General features: G+C 36.6%; 1 protein-coding gene across 4 annotated transcripts in view; it reads left to right on the top strand.

Annotated features, from left to right (window-relative positions):
* CNTN1 (contactin 1) overlaps positions 1 to 26,870 on the top strand; it is a 269,218-nt gene that overhangs the window by 148,729 nt on the left and 93,619 nt on the right. For all 4 annotated transcript variants that reach the window (XM_036299990.1, XM_036299991.1, XM_036299992.1 and 1 more), the window contains 10 exons: positions 979 to 1,151; positions 3,148 to 3,243; positions 6,371 to 6,577; positions 7,674 to 7,773; positions 7,928 to 8,109; positions 11,630 to 11,754; positions 12,402 to 12,528; positions 16,658 to 16,808; positions 22,370 to 22,497; positions 22,791 to 22,966. In XM_036299990.1, coding sequence (XP_036155883.1) covers positions 979 to 1,151; positions 3,148 to 3,243; positions 6,371 to 6,577; positions 7,674 to 7,773; positions 7,928 to 8,109; positions 11,630 to 11,754; positions 12,402 to 12,528; positions 16,658 to 16,808; positions 22,370 to 22,497; positions 22,791 to 22,966 — 1,465 coding nt within the window. The remainder of the gene's footprint in view (positions 1 to 978; positions 1,152 to 3,147; positions 3,244 to 6,370; positions 6,578 to 7,673; positions 7,774 to 7,927; positions 8,110 to 11,629; positions 11,755 to 12,401; positions 12,529 to 16,657; positions 16,809 to 22,369; positions 22,498 to 22,790; positions 22,967 to 26,870) is intronic.

Here is a 26,870-nt window from a genome sequence, read left to right as displayed (position 1 = left end):
AATTTTTAAAAAATATATTATTATTGATTTCAGAGAGGGAGGGAGAGGGGAGAGAGAGAGATAGAAACATCAATGATGAGAGAGTCATTGATCGGCTACCTCCTGCACGCCCCCTCCTGGGGATCCAGCTGGCAAACTGGTCATGTGCCCCTGACCTGAATCAAACCTGGGACCCTTCAGTCCACAGGTCAGAACCAAACCATTTAGGGCTATTGCTCTTACCTTATAACACTGTGGAAGACAAGGAACCTTAAGTATGAACCCTGATACAGAATGACTATAAAATTATGCAGGTGGGCAGCTTAATTGAAAACTACTGTCCACATGCATTCATCTTATCAGTCCACCGAGAGAGTTGGATTCCTGTTTCTAGCCAATTTATTTATAACATAATCCCGATATCTACAATACTACATCTGTGGCTTGAAAATGAAAACTCAATTGATTTTGTATCATTTTCAAATTATGTGCTAGACCTCTATGGTCAGATTATGACATTCACTGAGAAAATCCTGATTTCAATTAGTTTGTTTTATTCAAAAATTAGTTGGATAGTAAAATAAAATATTGACAGTATTTTATATTTCATTTCTGTCAGAATAATGCTTTTAATATTCAAAATACCATACCTATCTATGTAAGCATGAATTGAACTAGTGCATAGATGGGCATCATTTATAAACCATGTATATCAGCTAAGAAACCAATTATCTAGAAAATTAAATATAGTATTTGTCTTTTGGGATGACTCATGAAAAAAGTGGACTATTTCATGCACTTGAACATTTACCTTTCTGTGCCTGAGCTAAATTATAAACCATGAGCCCAGAATATGCAATTACAGCATGTAAAGAAATACCACAGTGAGTCATCTACTTAATTGCCTGAATTCACAATGAGCTGTCCCCATATTATTTTAGAATGATATTAGCTGAGTGCAAAGGTCATTTGAATGAAATGCATTTCTTTTTCTCATAGATGGAGAATGAATAACGGGGATATTGATCTGACAAGTGATCGGTACAGTATGGTAGGAGGAAACCTTGTTATCAACAACCCTGACAAACAGAAAGATGCTGGCGTCTACTACTGTTTAGCATCAAATAACTATGGGATAGTCAGGAGCACTGAAGCCACCCTGAGCTTTGGATGTAAGTAACAATAACCTTACAAAGCACAAGTATGTATAGGTGGAGTAAAGCTTAGATGTGATCATTAGAGTTCAGCAAGAAGAGCAATAAGGAAGAAAGGAAAGTGAGAGGAAGTCTCCATAGATGGGTCTAATGTGATTAGCGGGCCCTCATTGTGTGGAGAGAAAAAAAAGCAGGAGAGCAACGCATCCTGAGAGGTATTACAAATGCACTTGAAATAGTGAAAGGTAGCATTAGATAATAAGCTAAGGCCATATCCTGCAAGATCTTGAATAAGTTTCTAAAAATTAGTATCAATGGAAATGTATTCTCCATGGGGGTGATACCACTCCAAAGGGAGTGAAAGTTGGTTCTTGGTGGGGAGAAACCATCCTATATATTACAGCATACTGGTATGTGGCTCTCCAAAATGCAACCTTACCTGACAAAGTCTCATCCCTTAGTATTTAATTTATTTTACTGTAAATAAATGAAAGCATAATGCAATCAAATCGGTTGTTTTAAATTTAAATTATTAAATTCCTTTTTGGGTGGGCAATAATAAATAATATTTTGAGAAACACTGTGCTGAACTAAAAGTGAGAAGTTGTTCTGAAGGGATATTGTGCCTTGGGAGAGGAGCTGGATTCCAGGTGCTGCAGTATGTGATTGTATAGGTCAGCATTTACATCTTTTGAAAAATTGATTATAGGATGAAAATGATGTTTTAAGAGGACCCACATGGTAGTGATTACTAGGAGGCAATGAAACAGGGTCAGGAAACAGATTAAATTGGGTGTGACAACAGTGGAACTGTAAGTAATAAACAATCCTTGTAGAAATACTGGTCATCGACTGATTGCATTGCACTTAACTAAATATATTTTATCTTTATTTATTTTTTAAAATCTATTTTTGTTGATTTCAGAGAGGGAGGGAGAGGGAGAGAGAGATAGAAACATCAATGATGAGAGAGAATAATTGATTGGCTGCCTCCTGCACATCCCCTACTGGGAATTGAACCCTCAACCCAGGCATGTGCCCTTGACTGAAATCGAACCCAGGACCCTTCACTCAGCAGGCTGACACTCTATCCACTGAGCCAAACTGGCTAGGGCGACTAAATATATTTTAAAAAGAAAGTCTAATCAAAGGGTAGAAACATTCTGTTATATTTAAGAAATGGGGTGGGAGCAAATAAAACCAATTTAAAGGGTGGTTGGGAGCATTTAAATGGTTGCTTTACATGCAGATGTTACGGTAAGTTATCTATGTTGAAATATCAACTAAGTATTTGAGGATAGGAATGGCATTTAAGTCAGGCATTAAGACTAGATATGATGATATTTAGGTTTTTCTGGGCAAAGGTGACAATTAGGAGGATGAGTTTTCAGAGATATCAATATATTGAGAGAAATAACAATTTGATTTTATAATTTGAGTACTGATGACAGATATGGAATGATGCAGGGTGGCAACAGAATGAGCAACAGTAAAACTAATGAAGAGTCAAATAGCAGAACATCCAGAAACCAAGCAAAATGTGAGTTCCAGATACATAGGGAAGAGTAAAAGAAATGAGAATTGAGGAAAACCCAGAATTTGAAAAGGACCAAGAGATGGCTGACCTTCCTGTTTCTCACCTAGGATCCTGACTTTCACCCTAATTCCTTATCCACCTTGAAATCCTGCCTCAGAAAGGGAAATATATCTTTCAATTGAGTCCTTATCTCTAAGTTCGTTGCTTTCTTTGGTAGATCCCTGGCTTTGTCTGTTATCTTTGGATTTCAAGAAGAGTTATGTAGGCTGCTACCAGTATCTGTAGGCTCAGGTTCTCTACAGAATTCTTCTGTCGTGTATGTAAATCCAGCACCTAGATACAGGGAACTGACTTTGGCTCCACCAGACCACCTGAGAAGAATCATAGCCAAAGCGAGTTAGCAGGTGAAAGGTGAACTTCAATCACTATATCTCCCTATTGACAGAGTGAATACTTCCTTCTTGCTTTTATAATTAGATCTTGATCCTTTCCCACCTGAGGAACGTCCTGAGGTCAGAGTGAAAGAAGGAAAAGGAATGGTGCTTCTCTGTGACCCTCCATACCATTTTCCAGGTAACCTTACTTTGTCTATGACTGTGAGCCTCAATGGAATGAAATGGGAAAGCTTTAATTTTCTTAACAATAATGGTACATTTATAATTAAATTGGACTCGATATTTGCATAACCATATAATATATCATGTACTAGTGGTTATAGAGACTATTTTCTTTGGCTCTTTAATTACTTGGCCCTTATCCCAAAGATTTATGATAATTTCTGTTTATAAATAATATACAGGGTATCCCAAAAAATGTATATACACTTTGACAGCTGATAGCTCAGTTTTAAAAATGAAATGTATTTTAATAAATACTGCCTTTATAGTTATTAAAAAGTGTGTGTATACATTTCTAGGCCACCTTATATGTATTGGATTATGTTCCCATTAATATTTCTGTTACACTTGAGAAAATATGGTTAGATTTTCTACAAATTACTCCTGAAATAGAATGGTACTGAGGAGTGATGTGTAATCAGTCATTTTATTAACAATTTAACATCTACAATATGATGTGAACTGTAATTAAACACAAGAAAGGGATAAAGACATAATAAATAGTAACCTCATTAGGAGCACCAATCTGCGAGAATAATCATCTAATTTAGAAAGGAGATAGATTAAGTGTCATCTGTTACAAGTTTCAACCCTTGAATACATGTTTTCAGTAACTTGATATGGCTGTAATAAAAGATGCCAAAGTTAAATATTTCATATATTTTCTTTTTTGTTGTTATTGTTAATCCTCATCCGAGGATATGTTTCCATTGAGTTTTTTTAGAGAAAATGAAAGGGTGAGGAAGAGAGAGACAGACAGAGAGAGAGAGAAACATTGATGTGAGAGAGACACATCAATTGGTTGCCTCTCTCACACACCCCAATGAGGGATGGGGATCGAGCTTGCAATCAAAGAATCGAACCTGGAACCTTTCAGTCCACAGGCCGATGCTCTATCCACTGAGCCAAACTGGCTAGGGCTTCATATATTTTCAATACTTTTCACTTGTTTTATTTATTATATCTGCCTTGAAATAATATATAAATACCGCTTTTTTTTCACACTGGAAAACTGCTTTGTATGTTTTGTATTCTTATAGTTCTAATATTATGCCATAAGTTTGACTGAGATCAAACCTGCAACCTTGGCATATGAGGACAAAGCTAACCAACTGAGCTAACTGAGCTAACTGGCTAGGGCTGGCCCTCAGTATGTGTTAAATAAGTAAAGTGGAGAATTCTCTTTGGGCATTACATCAGCCAGACCATTGGTCTATAGTCCAATGCTATGTTCATACAAATATCATCATGATAATTTCACTGACCTAGTTTTTTCCCTTAAAAGTTCAAATATTAAAAATTATTCCATTCTTCACCCATTTCTTATCAGGGGAACAAAAACCACAATCTTAAATTTCAGAGAAACTGAATAATGGCATGGTTAAATAGGCTGACCAGAGTTAGTCAGTCTAGAATTAAAATGCAAGCCTCCATAGTCACATAACTATTGAGTACCCAGACTACTCTGAATGCATTTTTTGTGTGCTGTCTTGAAAGCAGTGTAAGTTTTTTTAAAAAAAATTTTGTAAGGAAATCTATATTTTTCCTTACTTTTTAGTTTTTTTGGAATTTAATTGTAACCAGAAATCTTGGCAAAATACTGAGTTACGTTTTTCAGAATAGGAAAGAAGTATTTCACAAATCATACATATTTACAGTATGTTTTACAGTTTACTCCAATATCCTTTTGGGACAAAGATTACATGGCATTATTTTTGCCCAATTTCAAGAACCCAATTGTAGCCATTTAAATTGTCCCCTAAGTTTCTTCCTGTCTTGATACTTCTGTGGTTTCTACCTGACCCTAAATCAGCATAAGGATAACTATTAAGATGATAGAATTACTCACGGATATAAATGTCCAAAAAGATATATTCTAACAATAACTCTACATTGGAGAATTATGGTGGTTTAATATTTTTTTCCTCTTTGAACTCTATCTATACTTTCTATTTATTTTGATAATACAACTGTACCGCTTCTTCATTTAAAATTTAAGATTAAGAAGAAGCATAGTGTAATCATCTTCATTTACCTCCCTGACAGTATAAGTTGCTGAAGAAAATTACATAGCTAATCTAAATGGAGTACCCGGATTATTATTCCCAAGAAATTCCTGTAGTTTTTCATAGTCAGCTCTCTCTCACACTCCCTTTGACAGCTGCACCAGTCACTGTGAACTCCCTAAAGCAACAGGGTAGTGTGCCATCTCACATCTTAAATCCGATCTAATTTGGCACAAGAGATCCCCTCTTACAATCTTCCTAGTAGCAGTTGTCTTCACATGGCCATGATGTTTACAAGGAAATCAGCATTTTGTGACTGAGGAGTATGAAATGCCCATAGTTTCCTCTTGTGCATTACTGCTGTGCATGGCACCTGGGGAGTCAGCCCTCAGAGCAGGAGGGGAAGACAGGGAGAGAAAACTGCATGAAAAGCAGCAAATTCATGAGGAAATTCAATGTTTGGTCACACCAGTCAGTAGGTTAAGCCAAAGGAATTTCCTGTGGTTAAGAGTTACCATGTGACATGCTTCCTAATATTTAACAAAACCAGTAGCATGCATTTCTCTGTTTCTGTGGTTTTTACTTTTTAGTGTGACCAGCACAGGTTATATAAACTCATTTCTAAATCTATAATTTACAAAAGGAACACAAAAACAAAAAAGACTTAAAGCCACAGCATGGTTAGTAATATTGATTTTATTTTTTAAATGCAGCAGAGAAGTGGGTCATGAAATTTGAATGATCGGACTTTGATTCAAAAATTCCAGTTCTACTTAATAGCCATGAAATTATAAGCATGACATTTAATCTCTCTGAGTTTCATTTAGTCCATCAACGCATTAGAAGAATATTAGTAGTCCATAAAATAATTGAGAGAAAGAGATATAATTGCTTAGCAACATGCTTATATTCACTCAAACTATAGTAGCTTGAGAAAATTTGCACTGTCTTGGCCTACTTCCAACATCTGCTCTACAATAGCCTAGATTAGATTATGTGCTAGGTTATTACTAGATAACAAGTCTTTGCCTTTGGAGAAGAGTTTAATATTTATTAGACAATATATTTTTTTTCTAGATGATCTTAGCTACCGCTGGCTTCTAAATGAATTTCCTGTGTTTATCACAATGGATAAACGAAGATTTGTATCTCAGACAAATGGCAATCTCTACATTGCGAATGTTGAGGCATCAGACAAAGGCAATTATTCCTGCTTTGTATCCAGTCCTTCTATTACAAAGAGTGTATTCAGCAAATTCATCCCACTCATTCCAATACCTGAACGTAAGTATTTTATTTATTATACTAGAGTCCTGGTGCATGGATTTGTGCACATTGAAAGGAAATTAATTAGAAGGTGGCTGGTGGGGTGGGACTGGGCAAGACGGGCCAGACACATCCTGGAGCCAACCTCCCACAGTCCCTCCCCAGCCGGTCACACCTGGGGCTCGAAGGTCACTTGTGGAGTGAGTGGGGTCCCTCCCAGGTGGGTCTCTCAGCCTGGCCTGCAGGGATCAGGCTGAAACCGACAGTCCAACATCTCCCACAGTGTCCCAGAGTGCGAGAGGGCACTCTGCAAAGTTGCTGTTGCTCAGCAGCTCCTGCATTGAGTGTCTGCCCCCTGGTGGTCATTGTGTGTCATATCTACCGGCCAGTTGTCAGTCAGCCAGTCGCTTAGCCTTATATATATATAGATTCTGTTTTTGCAAGGTTGTCTGCTTCTGGAATATCTACAGTAATAAAAAGAAATATCCAGTCAGGAGATGCACTGGCTGCTCAGTCAGGGCAAACAAAGGATGCACACTCTAAGAGTATTTATCCTTCCTTAGCTTTTTTAGTAGAGGTGATTAGCATTATGAAAGTAACCTAAGATGGCAGAGTTCAGACTAATTGCATCTAGTTCAGGAATGCAAAGTACTGATTTATTAGCCAAATATCAGTATATTAATTACAAGGGATTCACTGACATCTACTTAGGTGTCAATCAGGCCAGCAGGGGAGCTGTTAGGGGGCAATCAGACTGGCAGGCAGAAGTGGTTAGGGGCAATCAGGCAGGCAGGCAGGCAGGCAAGCAGTTAGGAGCCAGCTGTCCTGGATTGTGACAGGGATGTCCAATTGGAGAGGGTGCAGGCTGGGTTGAGGGACAGCCCTCCCCCACCCCCACCCTGTGTATGAATTTCATGCACTGGGCCTCTAGTATACATAATATGTATAAAAATAAATCTGCACATTGTGACTGATCAGATATTTTTCAAAACCTGTGCAGAGAAAAGCCATTTATATTGAATTAATTCTAATACCATAAAAGAAGAATTATAGTGTTAAAAAAACAGTATTTTGTTTATTAACTCATGGATGTTTTTGTTTTTCTTAATATTAGGGACAACAAAACCATATCCTGCTGATATTGTAGTTCAGTTTAAGGACATATATGCATTGATGGGCCAAAATGTGACTTTGGAGTGTTTTGCCCTTGGCAAGTAAGTATGTACATTTTTCATTAATGTATATATGAATACATTAATTTTGTGCTTTTTTAAAAAAAATAAATGATATAAATGTTTAGCTATCAACATAAATATAAGTTTGCCTCCTAAGCATCGTGGACTCAACTCTTGCATCTCCTTCTTAAAGCCCTGTTCCTGACATCCGGTGGCGAAAGGTCCTGGAACCCATGCCCAGCACTGCCGAGATCAGCACCTCTGGGGCCGTCCTGAAGATCTTCAACATCCAGCTCGAAGATGAAGGCACTTATGAATGTGAGGCTGAGAATATTAAAGGGAAGGACAGACACCAGGCAAGAATTTATGTTCAAGGTAGATATATTGTTTTAATTTTTTAATAAATTTACAGCCATTTTCATACTTAAAAAACTAGTAGTACATAGTGATTAATAATTTAATAACAGTGAAGTATACTACCTGATGCAAAATCATGAAATATTTGTTATGTCTAATTAGTCGCATTAATTATGTCTAATTAAGTCACATATACTATATGTGTGATCCATCAGTATCATTCCCCTGTAAACCCTCTCAGCTCACTCATCTCTCTACTTTGTCTATTAGCTTTGCAGAGGCTAACCCTGGAAAAATCAAGCTCTCTGCCTCTCAGTGCCTGGAGCCAGGAACTTAAATTTGCCTTGAGATAAACACTTCATGTTGGTTAATTCGTTGTAAATGATGCATCACTAACTTTAAGTGAATCCTAGTGTTACCCAGCAATTATACTACATTTCCCAGGTCCACTTACTTGCCCACTCTCTTAGGTAAACATTTCATGCCTTCATTACTTCCTTCAAACCTGTATCTTGGCTTCCTATCTTATAGAGAAAATGGAAGTAATTTAATTAGAACTTCTACATTCTCCCATCCACATCTACCCAATACCTGCATCTCTACCCATATCTCTTATTATTATAAATTCAGTTGCTATCTGAGGCCAACACCAACACCTCCATTTGCGTACAGATTCTACCCTTCTTACTTATTTAAGGTTATTGTCCCAGACATCCCTCCTCCTTACAGCATAAGAAGTTTTTTTCTCTTTACTAGATTATTCAACTAGTGGCTCTTGTTTCTTCCTTCTTTAAATTCTTCATTTTACCTCTGGCTACCACCCCATTTTTTTCTTCTTGTCTCCCCTAAAAAAAGTAATAAAAATTGTGACAGAATTGTGTATACTCTTTAAAAATGCTGCCTCCATTTTTTTCTCTCTTAAATACACTCTGATTTGATTTTTATCTCCACCTTTCCACTGAAACTTTTGCTTTTATGATCACCAGTGACATCCATTTTTTTGCCAAAGCTGATGGTCAGTTCTCAGTTATATCTTTCCTGATTGAACAACAGCAGTTGCCATAGTCGATCCCTCCCTCTTCCATGATTCACTTTCTAGGCTGCTGCTCTGGAACCCCACTTTGTTAATGTCCTCCTACGCCACTCTCCTCCTCCAGACTCGTGCCCTTCTAATATTGGAGCAAGGGGGATTTGATCTTTGAACCTCTTTTATTATTTCAGTCACAAAACTCTGACCCAGACATTTTCTCTGCCCTCCAAACTTGTATATTTAATACCCCAACAAAACGCATTTGATACACATCAAATATACATGGGTGGCCTACTGAGGGGAGAAAAATCCTGCTTAGAACTCTTACATATTTTTAAATATAGCTGCCACTCTCTGTCTGGTTTCTAGTGCTTATAGATTGGTCTTAATTCAACATATTAAGAAATCTACCCTCCAGATTCTCAACGGAGTAGAGTTCTTAACTGTCTAATATGTAAATTCTTAGAAGAATCAAGGTGACAGAGCAGATATTTATAGGTGGTAATTTAAGGAAACTGCTATTTCTCTGAACTAATGAGGCATGCAAAGTTTTATCTTTTGATCTAAACAAGCAGGCAGAGGAGTGCATAATTAAATCTTATATAGGATGCAACAAGCTGATTCAATTATTTATTCTTCTCATTTTTAATATGACATCTCTGTGTCACCCATGTGAGGCTAAGGCAGGAATGGTGCTGATATTCCTGTTTTATCTATTACTAATATTATATACAGAATATAATCTCTATCAATTAGTATAACATATTATGAATATTTATTTTGAAATAATCTCCATAGGTTACAGGTAAAACATAATTATAAGCAAAAAACATACTAAATTATATTATACTAAAGGCCCGGTGCACGGAATTCATGCACTCGGGGGGGGGGTGGTCCCTCAGCCTGGCCTGCACCCTCTTGCAGTCTGGGAGCCCTTGAGGGATGTCCGACTGATGGCTTAGACCCGCTCCCCACAGGAAGCAGGCCTAAGCTGTCAGTCAGAAATCCTTAGCACCGCTGCAGAGGCAGGAGAGGCTCCCGCCACCGCTGCTGCGCTCGCCAGCCATGATCCCAACTCAGGGCTTCTGGCTAAGCAGTACTCCCGCACTGGCCACCAGGGGGCAGCTCCTGAGTTGAGCATCTTCCCCCTGGTGGTCAGTGTGCATCATAGCGACTGGTCGACCAGTCAACTATCTGACCCCTGGTGGTTAGTGTATGTCATAACTAGCAGTTGGTGGCCTTAGCCTATCATTAGCATATTACTCCTTGATTGGTTGAATGGTCAACTGGATGACTGGGCACTTAGCATATTAGGCTGTTATTATATAGGATGTACTATAAAAATACATATGTAGACATATATACACATAATGTTGATGGAGTTCAGTGAGATCATAAAAATGTCTTATGTCTCGTCCTGGCCGGGTGGCTCAGTTGGTTGGAGAATCATCCTGTACACTAAAAGGTTACAGGTTTAATCCCCTGTCCAGGTGCATACAAGAGGCAAGCAATATTGATGTTTCTCCCTCTTTCTCTTTCTCTTTCTCTCTTTCCTTCTCTTCCTCTCTCTCTAAAAATCAATGGAAACATATCCTTAGGTGAAAAATTTTTTAAAAGTTTTAGGTCCTTTGTTATTTATATACATTAAGTACTTTATAAAAGATATGTTTATTGATTTTGTCATAAAATGAATATAATTAAAGTTATTTTCAAATAAAATTAAATAAAATACTTTACTAAGGTTCTCTCCTTCTTTATTTTACATTAATTTATTTACTTACATCTATTTGGACTACTTAAATACTAAAAAACTTAAAAAACTTAAATACTAAAAAAGATTATCAGGTTATTTTTTCCTTTCTATAAATATTATTTTTTTTTTGGGGGGGGGGGCATTCCTAGCATTTTTAAGCTCTCAATAGATCGGATCAGCTGACGAGGCTGAGATCAATTTCTCTCAAGCATAGATTTCACCATTTATAGCTACTGTATGTAGTTTATAACATCTAAAGTTTATTTTAGTGAACAAGTCAAGTTACTGCGGATACTAGCCAAAATTACATAAAAAGAAAGATAGTATATATCTGAAGGAGTGGGTGGAAAATGACTCTTTATTCTAAAAAGGAAGAGATAGTGTCATCATTAAGACACAATTCTTTAAAACTTTGTCATTTTGAAAGATTTATGTTATAAATATAAATTACTTTACTGCTATCCATGCATTAGCTTTCTAATATAACATGGTTCACAAATAGAAAAATAATTACAAATTGAATTATAGTTAACTCCTGCTATAATAACATAGGTTAAAATTTACCTGCAGACCTATGGAATTCACTGTCAATGGCTCTCACATTGATTTTATGACACACACATAGCTGATGCAATGAAGGTCAACTAAAAGCATTATTCTTACTGAAGATTATGATGAATGTTGAGAATTACATTTGACGTTTACACTGTTCTTTATTTTTTATTTTATTTTATTTTTTGTTCTTTATTTTTTAGCATTTCCTGAATGGGTAGAGCATATCAATGACACAGAGGTGGATATAGGCAGTGACCTCTACTGGCCTTGTGTGGCCACAGGGAAGCCCATTCCTACTATCCGATGGCTGAAAAATGGATATGTGGTATGTATGTGCAAGTACTGCGTGGTTCTTGGGTCCATATTTAGGTAATACTCCTGGTGGTCCTGGGATAAATATGTCAGGAGAGTCAATAGAGTAAGGAGACATGGGACCTGTAATAAAAAATGTTTCATTGAAAAAAACAAGCAAGAAAGTGAACATGAATTATCTTCTTTCAGCGTAAACAACTTTCTGCAATCTTATGTCTACCTTCTCTTTCTCTCCTTATTTTTTCCCTTTGTTCCACTTTCGCCCCTCTTTTTACTCATCTGTCTCCACTCCATGATTTTGTCCTCTTTTCCTTGCCACTGTTTTCCTGACCCACAGGAACAGAGGTAAGAGCAAAGCCCTATTTTTAGCCCTGGGAGCAAGGGGCAGCCTTGGTGTCCTTCTCTCCCTTCCCACGGTTGCCTCCCAGCTGGGCTGGGAGGGGGAAGGCGGGCTCTCAGCTCGGTAGGAGGAATAAAATAGGAGCCACTGAGCATGGTAAGTGGGTTTGAGTTCCCCATGGACATCCCACTTCCCTTGGCTTAGTTCATAGTGGGGCAGAATAATGTACTTAAATAAAAAGACATCCAAGCCCATTTCTAAATGAAAGCGTTTCTGTTGAAGTTTATTGAGGAAATGTTTCTCCTTTGTGTTCCTTTCAGTATCATCAGTATCATAAAGGAGAATTGAGACTGTATGACGTGACGTTCGAAAATGCTGGCATGTACCAGTGCATAGCTGAGAACACGTATGGAGCTATTTATGCAAATGCAGAGTTGAAGATCTTAGGTGGGTATCGTTTCTGGTTCCTGTTAACATTCAGCAAGAAAGTGATTCATTAAAAAGTGACCAGAGGGTGTCTGCAGGTCATACTTGATTTCACTTCATATTCTGGCATTATTAGGTTAAAAACGTTTAAAATGTGGTTTGGACAAGGATATTTTTTTTTCATTTTTTTTATTTTATTGATTTTTTACAGAGAGGAAGGGAGAGAGACAGAGAGTTAGAAACATCGATGAGAGAGAAACATCGATCAGCTGCCTCCTGCACATCTCCCACTGGGGATGTGCCCACAACCCAGGCACATGCCCTTGACCGGAATCAAACCTGGGACCCCTCAGTCCGCAGGCCGATGCTCTATCCACTGAGCCAAACCGGCCTCGGCAGACAAGGATATTATTATTTTTTTCTTCCTTTCATAAAAGAACAGTAAATAAATATAAGGCAACATGGAGCATAATAGTTTTAATAAAATGTTGTGAATGGTAAGGAAAACCTTACACATGCCAATTTTTACAAGAATTGTTCGCTCCTATATCTGGGCAGCTAAATAGCTACCTGGCAATCACATAGTGAGGATCGTGCTTTCACAAGGCACATGGCCCAGCCTCAGAGGAGGAGTCTTGAGCACTTGCTTGCTGTATCAGTCCCTGGGTCTCATGCCTACAATTGCTACGCAAGACCCTCAGGACATTCTTCAAGCTCCTTGTCCCTTGCTGACTTCTACTTTCATAAAGCCTTCTTACTTCTCCATGAAAATCGAAATGCTTTGAAATAGAATATTTCAATTTCCCATCCCTCATTCAAAACTATCTACATCTTTACTATCCTTGCCCTTTCATCTCTTCATCCAGAGAAAGACAGGTCTGTCTTCTGTCCAAAAACAATCCCCTTACATGTGCCCTATATTCTTTTTTTTTTAAAATTTACCCTGTTACTTCATTCTTGCTACACCAAGGGAAATCTTTAAAACATTGCTATCACTACAAATTTAGTGACACTAAAATACTATGAATAGGAGTTACAGAACTGTAAGGAAGTATTAAAAATAAATGATCTTTTTAAAAAATGGAGGTCTTAATTTTAACTTTCCCTTCTACTTATTATAATATTGAGGATCATATTCCATTTCTTCTCGCACAAAGTCAAAACATTTTGGTTAATATATTTGATCTAGTTCATTTGGGTATCAAGCAAATGTCCAGGCTTCAGTTTCATACCACATTATTTTGGTATGGAGGGCAAAAAACCATTTGACTCTTGGAGAACATATGAGGTGAATTTACATTTTTTTTCCAAATATGAAATTTATATTTTCTGTTAAAATTTCTTGTTTATCCTAATGCATTACAAAAGAATATGAATATTCAACAGTTCAGGCTGAAGATCTCTCCATATTAAAACATTAGATCTGTCAACCATTTAATGACTACTAATGTAGTAACTAAGCAAACAGCATTTTCAGCCTAAGAGCAATGTTCCTGGGCATTTTTATATTAGTCTCAATATATATTTGTTTATTACCTTTAGGAACCTTTCTTGAGTTGTTTAAAGTCATTATTTATCCACCAAATATTTGTTGAATACTTATTCTATACCAGATACTAATTTTTCTTCCTTTTTAAATATATATATATATATATATTTTCCTTTTAATCTTTATTGTTGAAAGTATTACATAGATCCTCCTTTTCCCCCCATTAACCTCTTCTAGCCCTTTCCCATCCTGCTTCTACCCCTGCCCAGGCCCTCACCACCCCATTGCCTGTGTCCACGGGTTATGCATATATGCATACAAATGCATTGGTTGATCTTTTCCCATCCATTCTCCCCCTTTTTTTAATAGGCCCAGTAAAGAACAAAAAGGACACACACACACACACACACACACACACACACACAAACATGTCTTCTTCTTAATTGGGAAAAATGTTCCCTTATTCCTTCCCACTATTAAAATATATGGGAACATACTCTAGATCCTGTACCTAGAAATAAAAATATTAGATGAGTATAAAGTTATTTAAATAACGATGCCAAATCAATCATTTCATTAAAACTGAACCTATTCAAGAAAAATGATCATTTTCTAGATACATTTAGATTTTTAAAATATAATCATTTTAGCCCTAACCAGTTTGGCTCAGTGGATAGAGCGTTGGCCTGCAGACTCAAGGGTCCCAGGTTCGATTCCGGTCAAGGGCATGTACCTTGGTTGCAGACACAGGAGTGTGCAGGAGGCAGCTGATCGATGTTTCTCTCTCATCGATGTTTCTAATTCTCTCTCCCTCTCCCTTCTTCTCTGTGAAAAATTAATAAAATATATTTAAACAAATTTATATAATCATTTTAAATTTTGTCCCATATTTTACAAGTAATATGTCACCCACCATGTTTACTAAGCCCATACCACACACTGAGATAGGTGTACAGCAGTAGTTGGCTGGTTACTTTTTAATCTGTCAGTTATCAAAACTCAGACTAAGGAAAGAATGGCATAGCCTAAATCGTTGCTGTCAAAAGCAGCCAGAGCAGTAGCAACACCTGGGAGCATGTTAGAAGTGCCGAATCTCAGGCTCACCCCAAAATACTAAATCTGTATTTTGTCAAGGTCTTCAGATAATTTTGATGAACAGACAAAATTGAGAGTCACAGGACTAGAAGATGAAGAGTCAAGACCTGGATAAAGATAAGCAGGCCTGACCCTGGCAGGGGACCTCAGTTGGTTAGAGTTTTGTCCCAGGACACCAAGTTGCAGGTCCGATCCTCAGTCAGGGCACACAGGAGATTCAACCACTGACTACATAAATAAGTGGAACAACAAATCGATCTCTATTTCCCTCTCTCTCTCCTCCCCTCCTCTCTCTCTAAAATCAATCAATACATCAAAAATTAAAAAGATATACCTAGGCCTAAAAGATGCTCCAGGAAGGACATAGTTACAGGTGATTGGAATGTGTGGAAATTGATGAATGGAGCAGGGGTTCTCAGCCTTCCTAATGCCGTGACCCTTTAATACAGTTCCTCATGTTGTGGTGGCCCCCAACCATAAAATTATTTTCGTTGCTACTTCATCACTGTAATTTTGCTACTGCTATGAATCATAATGTTAATATCTGATAGGCAGGATGTATTTTCATTGTTACAAATTGAACATAATTAAAGCATAGTGATTAATCACAAAAACAATATGTAATTATATATGTGTTTTTCGATGGTCTTAGGTGACCCCTATGAAAGGGTCGTTCGACCCCCAAATGGGTCGCGATCCACAGGTTGAGAACCGCTGCCCTAGAGTCTGCTAATAAACAAGGAGGTTGAGAAATGAGCTAAATGTGGGGACCCTAAAGAAAGTTAGAGCATGCCATCAATGGAGTAACCTTTTATGAGACTCTATATCTTCTTTTCCTAATTATTTTTCTGTACATGGAGGTAAAGATTAACTACAGGTGAATCATGACCTTAATTGGATTCCCCAGAAGGCAGGGCTCTCTCTGTTTATTTTACCATCTCATAGTACCTGCACTCAGTTGGTGTTCAATACATGTTTGTTCAAGGAGGGAGGAGTTATATTGCTTAGTGAAAAAAGCATGTTTGCAAATCACAAGGAACTAGATTCTAATGTGAATCCTACCTGGTACGTGCTGCCTGTGATACCTTCAGCAAACGATGTAATTTTAATATCTATCACTTCTCTCCTTTGTAAAGTAGGGACAGTTCATTTACAGTGTGGTTGAGAGTATTGATTATGGCCATAGGTCATCATTAATGATGGTGCTCAATTTCCTCCAGTCTTTTACTCCACTTTTCTTGTGCAATTCAGTCAAAACAATTGAATTAGATGTTACCTTCAAGGTAAATATGTATATAGCATTTGATTGTAACTAATACTTATAATAATCCAGTCACCGAGAATTATATATTTAAAATTGGTGGATTTTATGATAAGTTAAATATACCTCCATAAAATTATTAAATAAAAGAAAAAGGTATTAGCATTAAGTACAAAATGTGTATTGGTCATAGCTGATAATATTTGGTGAAATTAATCTTTTCTGTTGATTAGTACTCAAAACAAAAGATGAATAGCAGAAATTTTTTTAATGAAAGAGAAAAATAATAACTTACTTTCTTTTAGCTTTGGCTCCAACTTTTGAAATGAATCCTATGAAGAAGAAGATCCTGGCTGCAAAAGGCGGAAGGGTTATAATTGAATGCAAACCCAAAGCTGCACCCAAACCAAAATTTTCGTGGAGTAAAGGCACAGAGTGGCTTGTAAATGGCAGCAGGTTAGTCCAGAAACTGGAAATCCAACTAGAATTCACTATTTGGGAAAATTTATTTTACAGAGGATTTGTTTTCATATAAATAATGTAAACGTTGTTTGTTCCAACTTTTCTTTGCGGAAGATATTCTAGTTCTAAGATGAATAAAGTTCTTACCTAATGCTGTCAGTGTCTATTATAATCAGGATTTAATTTTTAGGCTTCTATAATTAATTTATAAGGGAATTTAGAACACCGAAACTCAGATTCTTGGTAAATTGTCCAAGGCCACAGAAATAATGAACAATAAGATATAAAATAGGATCTCTTTAACTTATTTTTCTCCTCATAAAGGCATCTATATCCATTCATACTTTATTTAATTTTATGCCATTAGCCTAATAACTATACCAGTAAGAAAATGAAAAAATGACCTCAAAGTACTAATCACTTCTTCCCATCTTTTTAAGTGAACAGGAACTTCTCATCTTCCTAACAAATAGATTATCTACCAATGTCTTGGTGGCTTTGGGATAATATAAAAATCATGTGACTTGCATAGATTATTTATATAAAAGTCACACTGAATACTTTCTGTAAGGTTCCAAGAAGAAGCTATGGTTATAGTGAGTACAAAAGACTGGGGAGGAGACAGGATGAAAAATAAGAGGAATGAGATGTGAAGTTGGGGGATCAGAAAACATTCCAGGCAGTGAGAGTAATATGTGCAAAGGCCTTGAAGCAGAGAGTATAGGATGTATAAGAAACGCAGGAACTAAAATCATTTTGGCTTGTCTTTAGAAGAAAATAGAGAAGAGTTTTAAGAGATAAGATATAGTAAGCCAGATAATCAATAACAATGTTTCTATGCTAAGGGGTTTGGGCTTCATCTACGAGTAATGAAAATCTGACTAAAGGCTTAAATAAGGAAGGAAAAACATATTTTGCCTTTTTAAAGAGCATTCTGGCCAAGTATATAAAAAAATCTACTTCAGAATCATCCAATAAAGTAAGATGCGCATTATTATCTCTATGTTAAGGTATCTAAAGCCTGGAAAGGTTAAAGTGAACTTTTGAAAATACATGGATAATCTCCAAACTGAAAAACTTAAACTTGTGTCATAGTGATATGAATGATCATATGCTAACATCGTCCTCATATTAGGATGATCACAAGAATGGCTGTGTGGGGGACAGAGGTGGGGTGGGAAAAAAGGATAGTGTAGGGATAGCACTTGCTTCCTTGAACACGTTCACTTTTATAGTTAATACGTCTAAGAGTTATGAAGAATTTAATGAAATGATACTGGAAGAATTAATGTTAAAGGAAGAATCAATTTGTTCAATTTGCTGCTGAAACATTAGCTTTCAATTTAAAAACCTTGGCTTCAGTTCTAATGAGCACCAATATTATAGGCCTCTCCAGCCAAGGATTTCTCTGAACCGTGTCTCATGGATTTGTTTTTCTCCTATCATAATATGTTTAAAGTCTTTGAATAAGATTGTATTACTTTTTAAGGAAAGGATCTATAAATCCAATTTTGTTCACTACTTTAATCCATTAATAATCACTTTATAATCAACATAGTATTTGATGTAAATATAGGTTTGAAAGTTATAAAATAGTATGTATAAAGAAAAGTTAAACTAATTACTTTTAGAGAAATATTTCTGTTGAAAAATATTCAGCAAGTAACTGAATAACTCATTAAGGATAATTATAATTTCATTCTGATTAATATAGTTATAAAAAGTGGTTCTACATTACAAATTTATTTCCCTTCCTGGTTAGTGGCTTGTAAAATGATTTACGCAATATTTGCAATCAGTAGAGAGGAGACATAAGTCTTGATAAGTTATAATTAAGTTCTCAGTTGTATGATTTTATTTTGGGCTAAAATTATATAAATTTGCCAACAGAAATTATTTGTAATTGTCCATTTATATTTGATAGATGGCTGTTAGCTATAAAGAGATCTTTATCTGAGCCATTGTTGGAAAATATCTCCAAAATTCTTTCTACTCCAGAGTCAGTATACTTTAAATATTACTAAATAAGATTGAGATTATTCTGAGTAATTTTTTGTGATGGTTTTTGAGTAATTTATTAAAGACCAGATAGTTCCTAGCTTCTCTGACTACTTGTCTATATCATATTACCTGAAAATAAGAATAAGATCCTAGGAGTTTAATCTATATTGATTTAAGAATAAAGACCATCTTCCTGGCCAGGGTAGAGCAGTGAGAGTGTCAACCCATAAACCAGGAGGTCATGATTTGATTCCTGGTCAGGGTACATGCCCGGTTGTAAGCTTGATCCCCAGTAGAGGACTTGTGGGAAGCAGTTAATGGATGATTCTCTCTCATCATGATGTTTCCATCTCTTTCTCCTTCTCCCTCCCTCTCTCTGAAATAAATGAAAACATATATTTTTTTAAAAAAAAATGAATAAAGACCATTATTACCAAAAAAAAATCAAGCTCCCCACATATTCTTACTAAAAATTAATTTCAATGCCATGGAAGAACTGCCTGAAAGTATAGGTGAAATCAGTGATACAAGGAAGTATACATTTTAAAGATGATAAAGATCAATTGAGAGCTAATATATATGAGAAAACTAACACTACCAGTGTAATTCTAAAAAGAATAATTGTCGCTGTTGTCTCCATTGCGACCTAACTATAATTTTTATTGACTTACTTGCCAAATAATTAAATGGAAGTGGGGTGAAAATTGGCTAAGGATTTACACTAGAGCCTAGTGAGAAAAAAGTGTGGCATGATATTGTTGGTACTGTGATACTATGGAACTATGGAAAGCAGATACCAACACAGGATTAATCATGAAAGAGATTAATGGCAATGAAGAGCAAAGAAAACAGAGAGGACAGCAGGTGGGTGACCAGATGCAGATCTTACTCCAGATGAAGGAGAGAAGGAAGGAAGGAAATCTGGGTGCGAATGACTTGGGCTTCAGTGTAGATTGAGGGGAGTTTGGTATAGCCATATGGTAAGTTGTCCAGCTAAAAATGCCCATCACAGGAGCCTGGTTCCTTCAAGGAACTGGGCTGCCTTAAAACCCCTCCTGGGCTCAGTCACTGACTGAGAGCTGCCTGTGGAAAGTGTGGGCTTGGCTCAAACACACTGATAGTTTCTGAGTGTGGCATCTGGAGCAGTGGATCAATTACACTCCTTATAGGTGGAGAATTTAGAGGCATGCTGTCAAAGCTTCCACAGTATCAAGCAATTACTCTTAGGATTATATTATTTTATTACTATGTTTCTCCTTCACGAAGCAGAAAGCACATACTCTGTCATGAACTTAAGTTGGTACTGGATAGTTAAAGAAAGGAAATGAAATCCTGGAAAATATCATTGGTGGGAAATCTTATCAGAGGTTTTTATTAGTAAGGTAGATATATAGTATTTTTTCCTTTATCAAGTTTGGCCCCTAAAATGAAATATATGAAGGATTGTTGGCATGTGTTTTGCAAAGCTTCAGAGATAAATTAAGTTTTTAGAAATTATACATTTAAAGAAGGTAAATATCCAGTGGCAGATGAGTCAATATTAAATCAAAGTGCAAGGCATTATATGATAAATATATGTTATATATAAACACTATAGTACAGTTATATATAATAAGTTGTTTTGGTCCCTAGCTTCTAAGGAAGAGGCAGACAGGCAGAGGGAATAGATTTAGATTCTGTTCAAAGAAGAATTTTCTAAATATTAATGTTATAGAAGCTGTTTACTAAAGGAGGTTTTAGAATATCTTTTTTTAAGTTCCTAAAAATAAGATATACTTGCATTTCTCTGTAGCCATGAAAATGTCAGTCTGTCCTCACTTCAAGGTCAGAATTGAAGTCTTAAGGTCACATTTCTGGGAGACCTGGGCTCATTTCTTTGAGGACTGTGACTGGTGTGAGCTTGTCCCACAGAGGTGTAAAAGTCATTTGATGGTGGGATGTGGAAAACCACTTACGTCAGTTCAGCTCCATGTAGTTCATTCACTCAAAAGAAAGGTTGATTGAATGACTACTCAGTGATCAGTGCCTCACCACTTAATGTGTTCCTGGCACACACAGAATATTTTTTTTCTAATGAGTTAATGAATACTATTATCATTGAAGACATGGCCCCACACAAAGAAGATACAAATTTTCTACATAGAGATAGTATCATCTAATATAAAGATAGGTTAATAAGTAAACCTAAATTATCTCAGATGAAATATGTATTAGAGAAAAAAAATATGGGAAGAGGGATAGGATGAGAATGACAAGACAGCGTAACTTTGTGTGTGTGTGTGTCTGTGTCGGTGTGTATGTGCGTGTGCAAGCATTCAATACTAATTGGAATTATCAGGCAAACCTTTCTGAAGGTGCAAAATCCTGAAGGAAGTGAGGAAGAAATTGTAAAATTGCCCAGTATCTCAAAGGCAGTCAGAGGACTTTGGTTTTCACTATGTGAGAAGCAAGGTCACTGGATAGTTTCAAGCTATTGAGTAACATCACTGAGCAGAAGAGTGACATGATATGCCTTATGTTATTTATGTCTTCAATAGAGGCCCAGTGCACGAAATTCGTGCATGGGGTGGGGGAGCGCGGGGGAGAAGATCACTCAGCCCAGCCTGCACCCTCTCCAATCTGGGACCCTGACCCCTATGGGATTGGGCCAAAACCAGAAGTCGGACATCCCTCTCACAATCTGGGACTGCTGGCTCCTAACCTCTCGCCTGCCTGCCTGATCACCCCCTAACCACTCCCCTGCTAGCCTGATCGCCCACAACTGCCCTCCCCTCCCAGCCCAGTCACCCCAACTGCCCACCCCTGCAGGCCCAGTTGCCTCCAACTGCCCTCCCCTGCAGGCCTGGTCACCCACAACTGCCCTCTCCTGCTGGTCCAGTTACCCCTAACTTCCCTCCCCTGCTGGCCATCTTGTGACCACATGGGTGCAGCCATCTTGTGAGGACATGGGCATGGCCATCCTGTGACCACATGGGCGTGGCCATCCTGTGACCACATGGGGGTGTCCATCTTGTGTGTGAGGGCATGATGGTTAATCTGCATATCACCTCTTCATTATATAGGATGTCTGGATGACTCAAGGAAAAGGGACTATGGGTGGGCAAGGGTAAAAGCAGGAAGCCAGTTAGCAATGAATGCAATAGTCCAAGAAAAAGATGAAGATGGCTTTCTAAAACGACACTCAATGCCGAGAAAGAATGTTATAAACAAAGGCTACAATGTTTCCCCTTTTAAAGTCTCACTGTCAGCCCTGGCCGGGTCACTCTGCTGATCAGAGCAATGTCCCGATACACCAAGGGTGAGGGTTCAATCTCAGGCCAGGACTGAAGAAGAAACCGATGAATGTATAAATAAGTGGAACAACTAATCAATGCTTCTCTATCTCTCAAATACATAAATTTTAAAAATGTTTTTAAAGAAAATAAAAATCTCACTGTCAACTAATTTGTGTAAAATATACTAAACTAATGATACTAGTGTCTGCAATCTAAGACAAAAATAAAGTAGTTCATGAAATTAATTTTATGAATTACATATTATTTTCATTTCAATAGAACACTCATTTGGGAAGATGGCAGCTTGGAAATCAATAACATTACAAGGAGTGATGGTGGCATCTATACATGCTTTGCAGAAAATAATAGAGGGAAGGCTAATAGCACTGGGACTCTTGTTATCACAGGTAAGGAAGCATTTAATTAAAATTGTGGGTTTTTTTAGTTTGACATTGATGCATTTCTAATGTACGGTAAGACGTGGTTCACCACTAAGCTTCTAAGAAAGTCCACCTACTGCTAACTTTCCATTTGAAAAGCCTTTGGCCAAATCTCTTAGTGAAATTGTTTTTGGAATTTGAATTTAAAAACATCATATTCCTTTGCACAGAGCAATCAAAATATATTGATTTTCATTCTTTTAATGTAGCCAGTACTATTTTCTTGAATTGTGCGTTACTCCTTTATTTTAAATGTCCAGATCCCACGCGAATTATATTGGCCCCGCTTAACGCTGATGTCACTGTTGGAGAAAATGCCACCATGCAGTGTGCTGCTTCCTTTGATCCTGCCCTGGACCTCACATTCGTCTGGTCCTTCAATGGCTACGTGATCGATTTCAACAAAGAAAACATTCATTACCGGCGGAATTTTATGGTATGTGTTTTAAGATTCATCGTATTAACATCCCAGTGACCCCATGGGTCTGCACTACAGCTCTGTTACTATAATCATTTACATGAAACTGAAAAAGAGGCCAAAAAAAAAGCTTTTCATGGGTCTCCTTATGTTCATCAGCGCACTCCTGCCCCTTTCTGAAAAACATGGCTAGCCCTGAGAATTTTGGTAGAAATATTAATCAATAACTATTCTTTGTGTGGTAGGTCCATTTCCCCTAAATTATTATACAATTTTTATATTGATGTAGTACACCTTCGTATATCTTTACTCTGGGTTCTAGTGCCTTCACATTAACTTTAAATGAGGTAAGAGCATAAATTTATCCTTTATTAAAATGATTATTTTAGGGTATTTATTTTATTCTTTGAGGGTAAGAAATAGATCAATTATATATATGGGGAGGTTTGGAGAACAAATCCATGTGTTTTGAAAAGGGCTAAATAGCTGTTTTAGTTTAAGAATAGGAAAGCATACATGATACTAGCCCTGCAATTAAGCACAGGGATGTATAGATATAAAGAATATAGGCCCTAGCTGGTTTGGCTCAGTGGATAGAGTGTGAGTCTGTGTACTGAGGGGTCCTGGGTTTGATTCCAGTCAAGGGCACATGCCCGGGTTGCGGGCTTGATCCCCAGTAGGAGGCGTGCAAGAGGCAGCAGATCAATGATTCTCTTTCATCATTGATGTTTCTATCTCTCTCTCTTTTCCTCTCTGAAATCAATAAATATATATATAAAAAACAAAAGAGTAAAATAAATAAAAAATGACAACTGGGTATCGGCAGAGAACTACTTTAACATTATGCCATGTGAGATATATATATATATATATATATATATATATATATATATATATATATATATATATGTCAAACTATGTTGACATGCTTAATCATAAACATACCCAAAACTAGTAAAATTTACACCAAAATCTTTAATAATTTCTTCAAATTGTGTGTTGTTTTGCATAAAAAGCAAATGATACTCAGTATGTACTCAATTTACAAAAACTAAAGTGAGATAAACATAAATCTTATTTTTTAAAAAATAGACCTTTAAATTTGCTTATTTCCTTGGTTTTATACATTGAGTAATTCCAAAAATATAACAACCGTAAGGTATACAAGTAGTTAATAGCGCTGTGAAGTCTATATAAACAGATGTCGGGGTATAAATTGCCTAAATGAAGCTGAAACTTTATTTGTGGAGCCCCGTGATGTTTTTAACACAATAGTTACATTGTATTGGTTAATGTGAATAAACATTTCAAAAAAGATATTAGCAAAGAGAGAGAGGAGAAAAGAGCCCCTTGCTTTAAAAGAGTGAAAAATAAAGACATAACTGGAATGCTAATTAAGAAATAAATCATAAAGCAGACCACAAAAGTGTAATGGACTTCAACCCTCACTATCACCCCCCTTTTGCAGAAGGTAGCCATGGAGATCCCTGTAGTTGCCCCTCAGCTTATCCAGAGGAGAATCCTACCTGCACACCCTGCTCTCGGCTCACCAACCCTGCTTTTCGCTCAGCCCACCAGATGACGGTTCATGAGTTGTAGAAAACATGCTCCCTGGCTAACTATGCAGCTTAATTGAGTGAAAATAACTCCTGCACATTTTAGCATTTTGTAGATGGACGGATGGGATTCAACTCTCTAAATATCAAAAAAGGGGGGAAAAATAAGAATACTTTCAAATAAATTCTTAAGCTTAATTCTGTCTTTTGAACCCAAGAAACCCATAAAGCTTTCCCTCATGTCTTCTTTCTCTTTTAAGGCAAACTTCAAAGTCAGACTTCACTGCTAAATACACAACACAAGATTCAAGTGAAAATGCCATTTGTGTTTGATCCACCTTGTGAAAGATAATCCTGATGGCTAGTAATTGCTTCTGAGCTCCTTAATAGACCATTGTCCTAGTGGCTCTTTCTATCTAAAGCTTAGTGAACAAAGGCGGGGGGGAGGGCAGCTATAATACTTTCAATGATAAAGATACACTTAAAATAAATTAAAAACCAAAAAAGAAAACATAATAGAGATAGCATGTATTAGGGACAGCTAAGCAAGAAACATTGCTAATTGCAATGTCTATTATTCAAGTTGCAGGTAAAAATATCAGTGTATATATCTATATCTATATCTATAGATATAGATATAGATATATATGTATATATATCTATATATAGACATATATATAGATATATATATGTTTCTTTTTTAAAAAATATATTTTATTGATTTTTTACAGAGAGGAAGGGAGAGGGATAGAGAGTTAGAAACATCAATGAGAGAGAAACATCGACCAGCTGCGTCCTGCACATCTCCCACTGGGGATGTACCCAAAACCAAGGTACATGCCCTTGACCGGAATCGAACCTGGGACCTTTCAGTCCGCAGGCCGATGCTCTATCCACTGAGCCAAACCGGTTTGGCATATATGTTTCTTAAATAATATTTTGATATTTAAAACAAATTCTGGTAACATTTCAATAATTGAGTATCATTTGTTCATTTAAAAATGTTGTACTGAGCACATACCACTCGCCAGGAAAAGTTATGGGTGAATAAAACACTGACAGAAACAAACACAACACTGATCCAAAATAAATCAGAGCTAAATCTGTGAGTTTAAAATTCAGATGTAAACATTTGGTTGCTCTCACAGTTATCAAACTGCTACGATTATTATCATTACGTTTTAGTCATTTTAATTGCTAAAATTAATATCTGAAGCTCTAATTAATGAAGAGAGTATAAAGTTCACAATTTAAACATTTTATTCCAAGAACCTAAATTTTTATTTTCCACTTTAATTTTAGTAAGAATTTTTACTCAGCACTCAGTGCTTTAATTTTAGCTTGCTGTTCCAGATTTTGACCACCCTGTGGCAGCCTTGCATAAGATTTCAAATTTCAGTCTGGAATGATTGTTTATGAAATTAAACAAATATATTTTCCCATATACTTATGTCCAACTATGAAATGGCTTCTATTTTGATTTTCTAATTCAATAGCTATTTACTCCCTTAAGTACCAAAGGGAGAGTCATTTTATTTACCAATATGATTAATAATCCCTCTTGTTCTAGAAAGGACTTTAGACTATCTACCACTTACCTGATCTTCAGAAATTATTTTTTAATAGCCACCTATCTTTTGACATAAACTTTGAGTCATTTTCTTTAAACTATTTGACAACATTCTCCCTGTCTATTATTATCTTTGTTAATCACATGAGTTTATTAAACTTTTGAATTCTGGCTGTTGCCAATGTAATATTTTTTTTTCTGATTCTCTTATTACAAATAAATGTTAACATTGTACTTTACCAAGAAGCAAATTGCTTGATCTGCATTGAATTCATAAATATCATAGGAATTATTCAGAGGCTGGGCCACAACCAGACCTGGGCTCTAGGCTCCATTTCTTTCAATTTGGATCCCGTGACTGAGCCTACGATTAAGCTTCTCTAAGCCTCAGATTTCTCCCCCTCTGTAAAATGTTATTAATAATTCACTTACTTCATTCAGGTTACTTCATTGGGTTTGCAAAACAAATTACTTCATAACATTTTTTGTGAGAATTCAATGAGAGAATGCCTATAGAGTGCTTGGCCCAAGATGTGGCCGATTGCAAGTGATTATTATGAATACTCTTTACAATTGAGAATCATTCTCCACTGAAAATTACAATAGCTGTTGCCAGATAGTTGTTGTTTTTTTATTCTAGAGCTCATATTTCATAAATCAATTCTTGCGCTGCTTGCTGTGTGGGACACTTAGTCCAAGAAAAAAAAAAATCTCTGTATTTCCTTGCTGAGGGTAGTAAAGAGACAATAAATAGTCAATATTTGTTGCGTGTTTACTATTTGGCCAGCACTAGGTA

This window comes from Myotis myotis, unplaced genomic scaffold (assembly GCF_014108235.1).
Source record: "Myotis myotis isolate mMyoMyo1 unplaced genomic scaffold, mMyoMyo1.p scaffold_m19_p_3, whole genome shotgun sequence".
Lineage (NCBI taxonomy): Eukaryota > Metazoa > Chordata > Mammalia > Chiroptera > Vespertilionidae > Myotis > Myotis myotis.
Note: the sequence above shows the minus strand (reverse complement) of the source record. Positions and strands in the feature narration are given on the sequence as shown.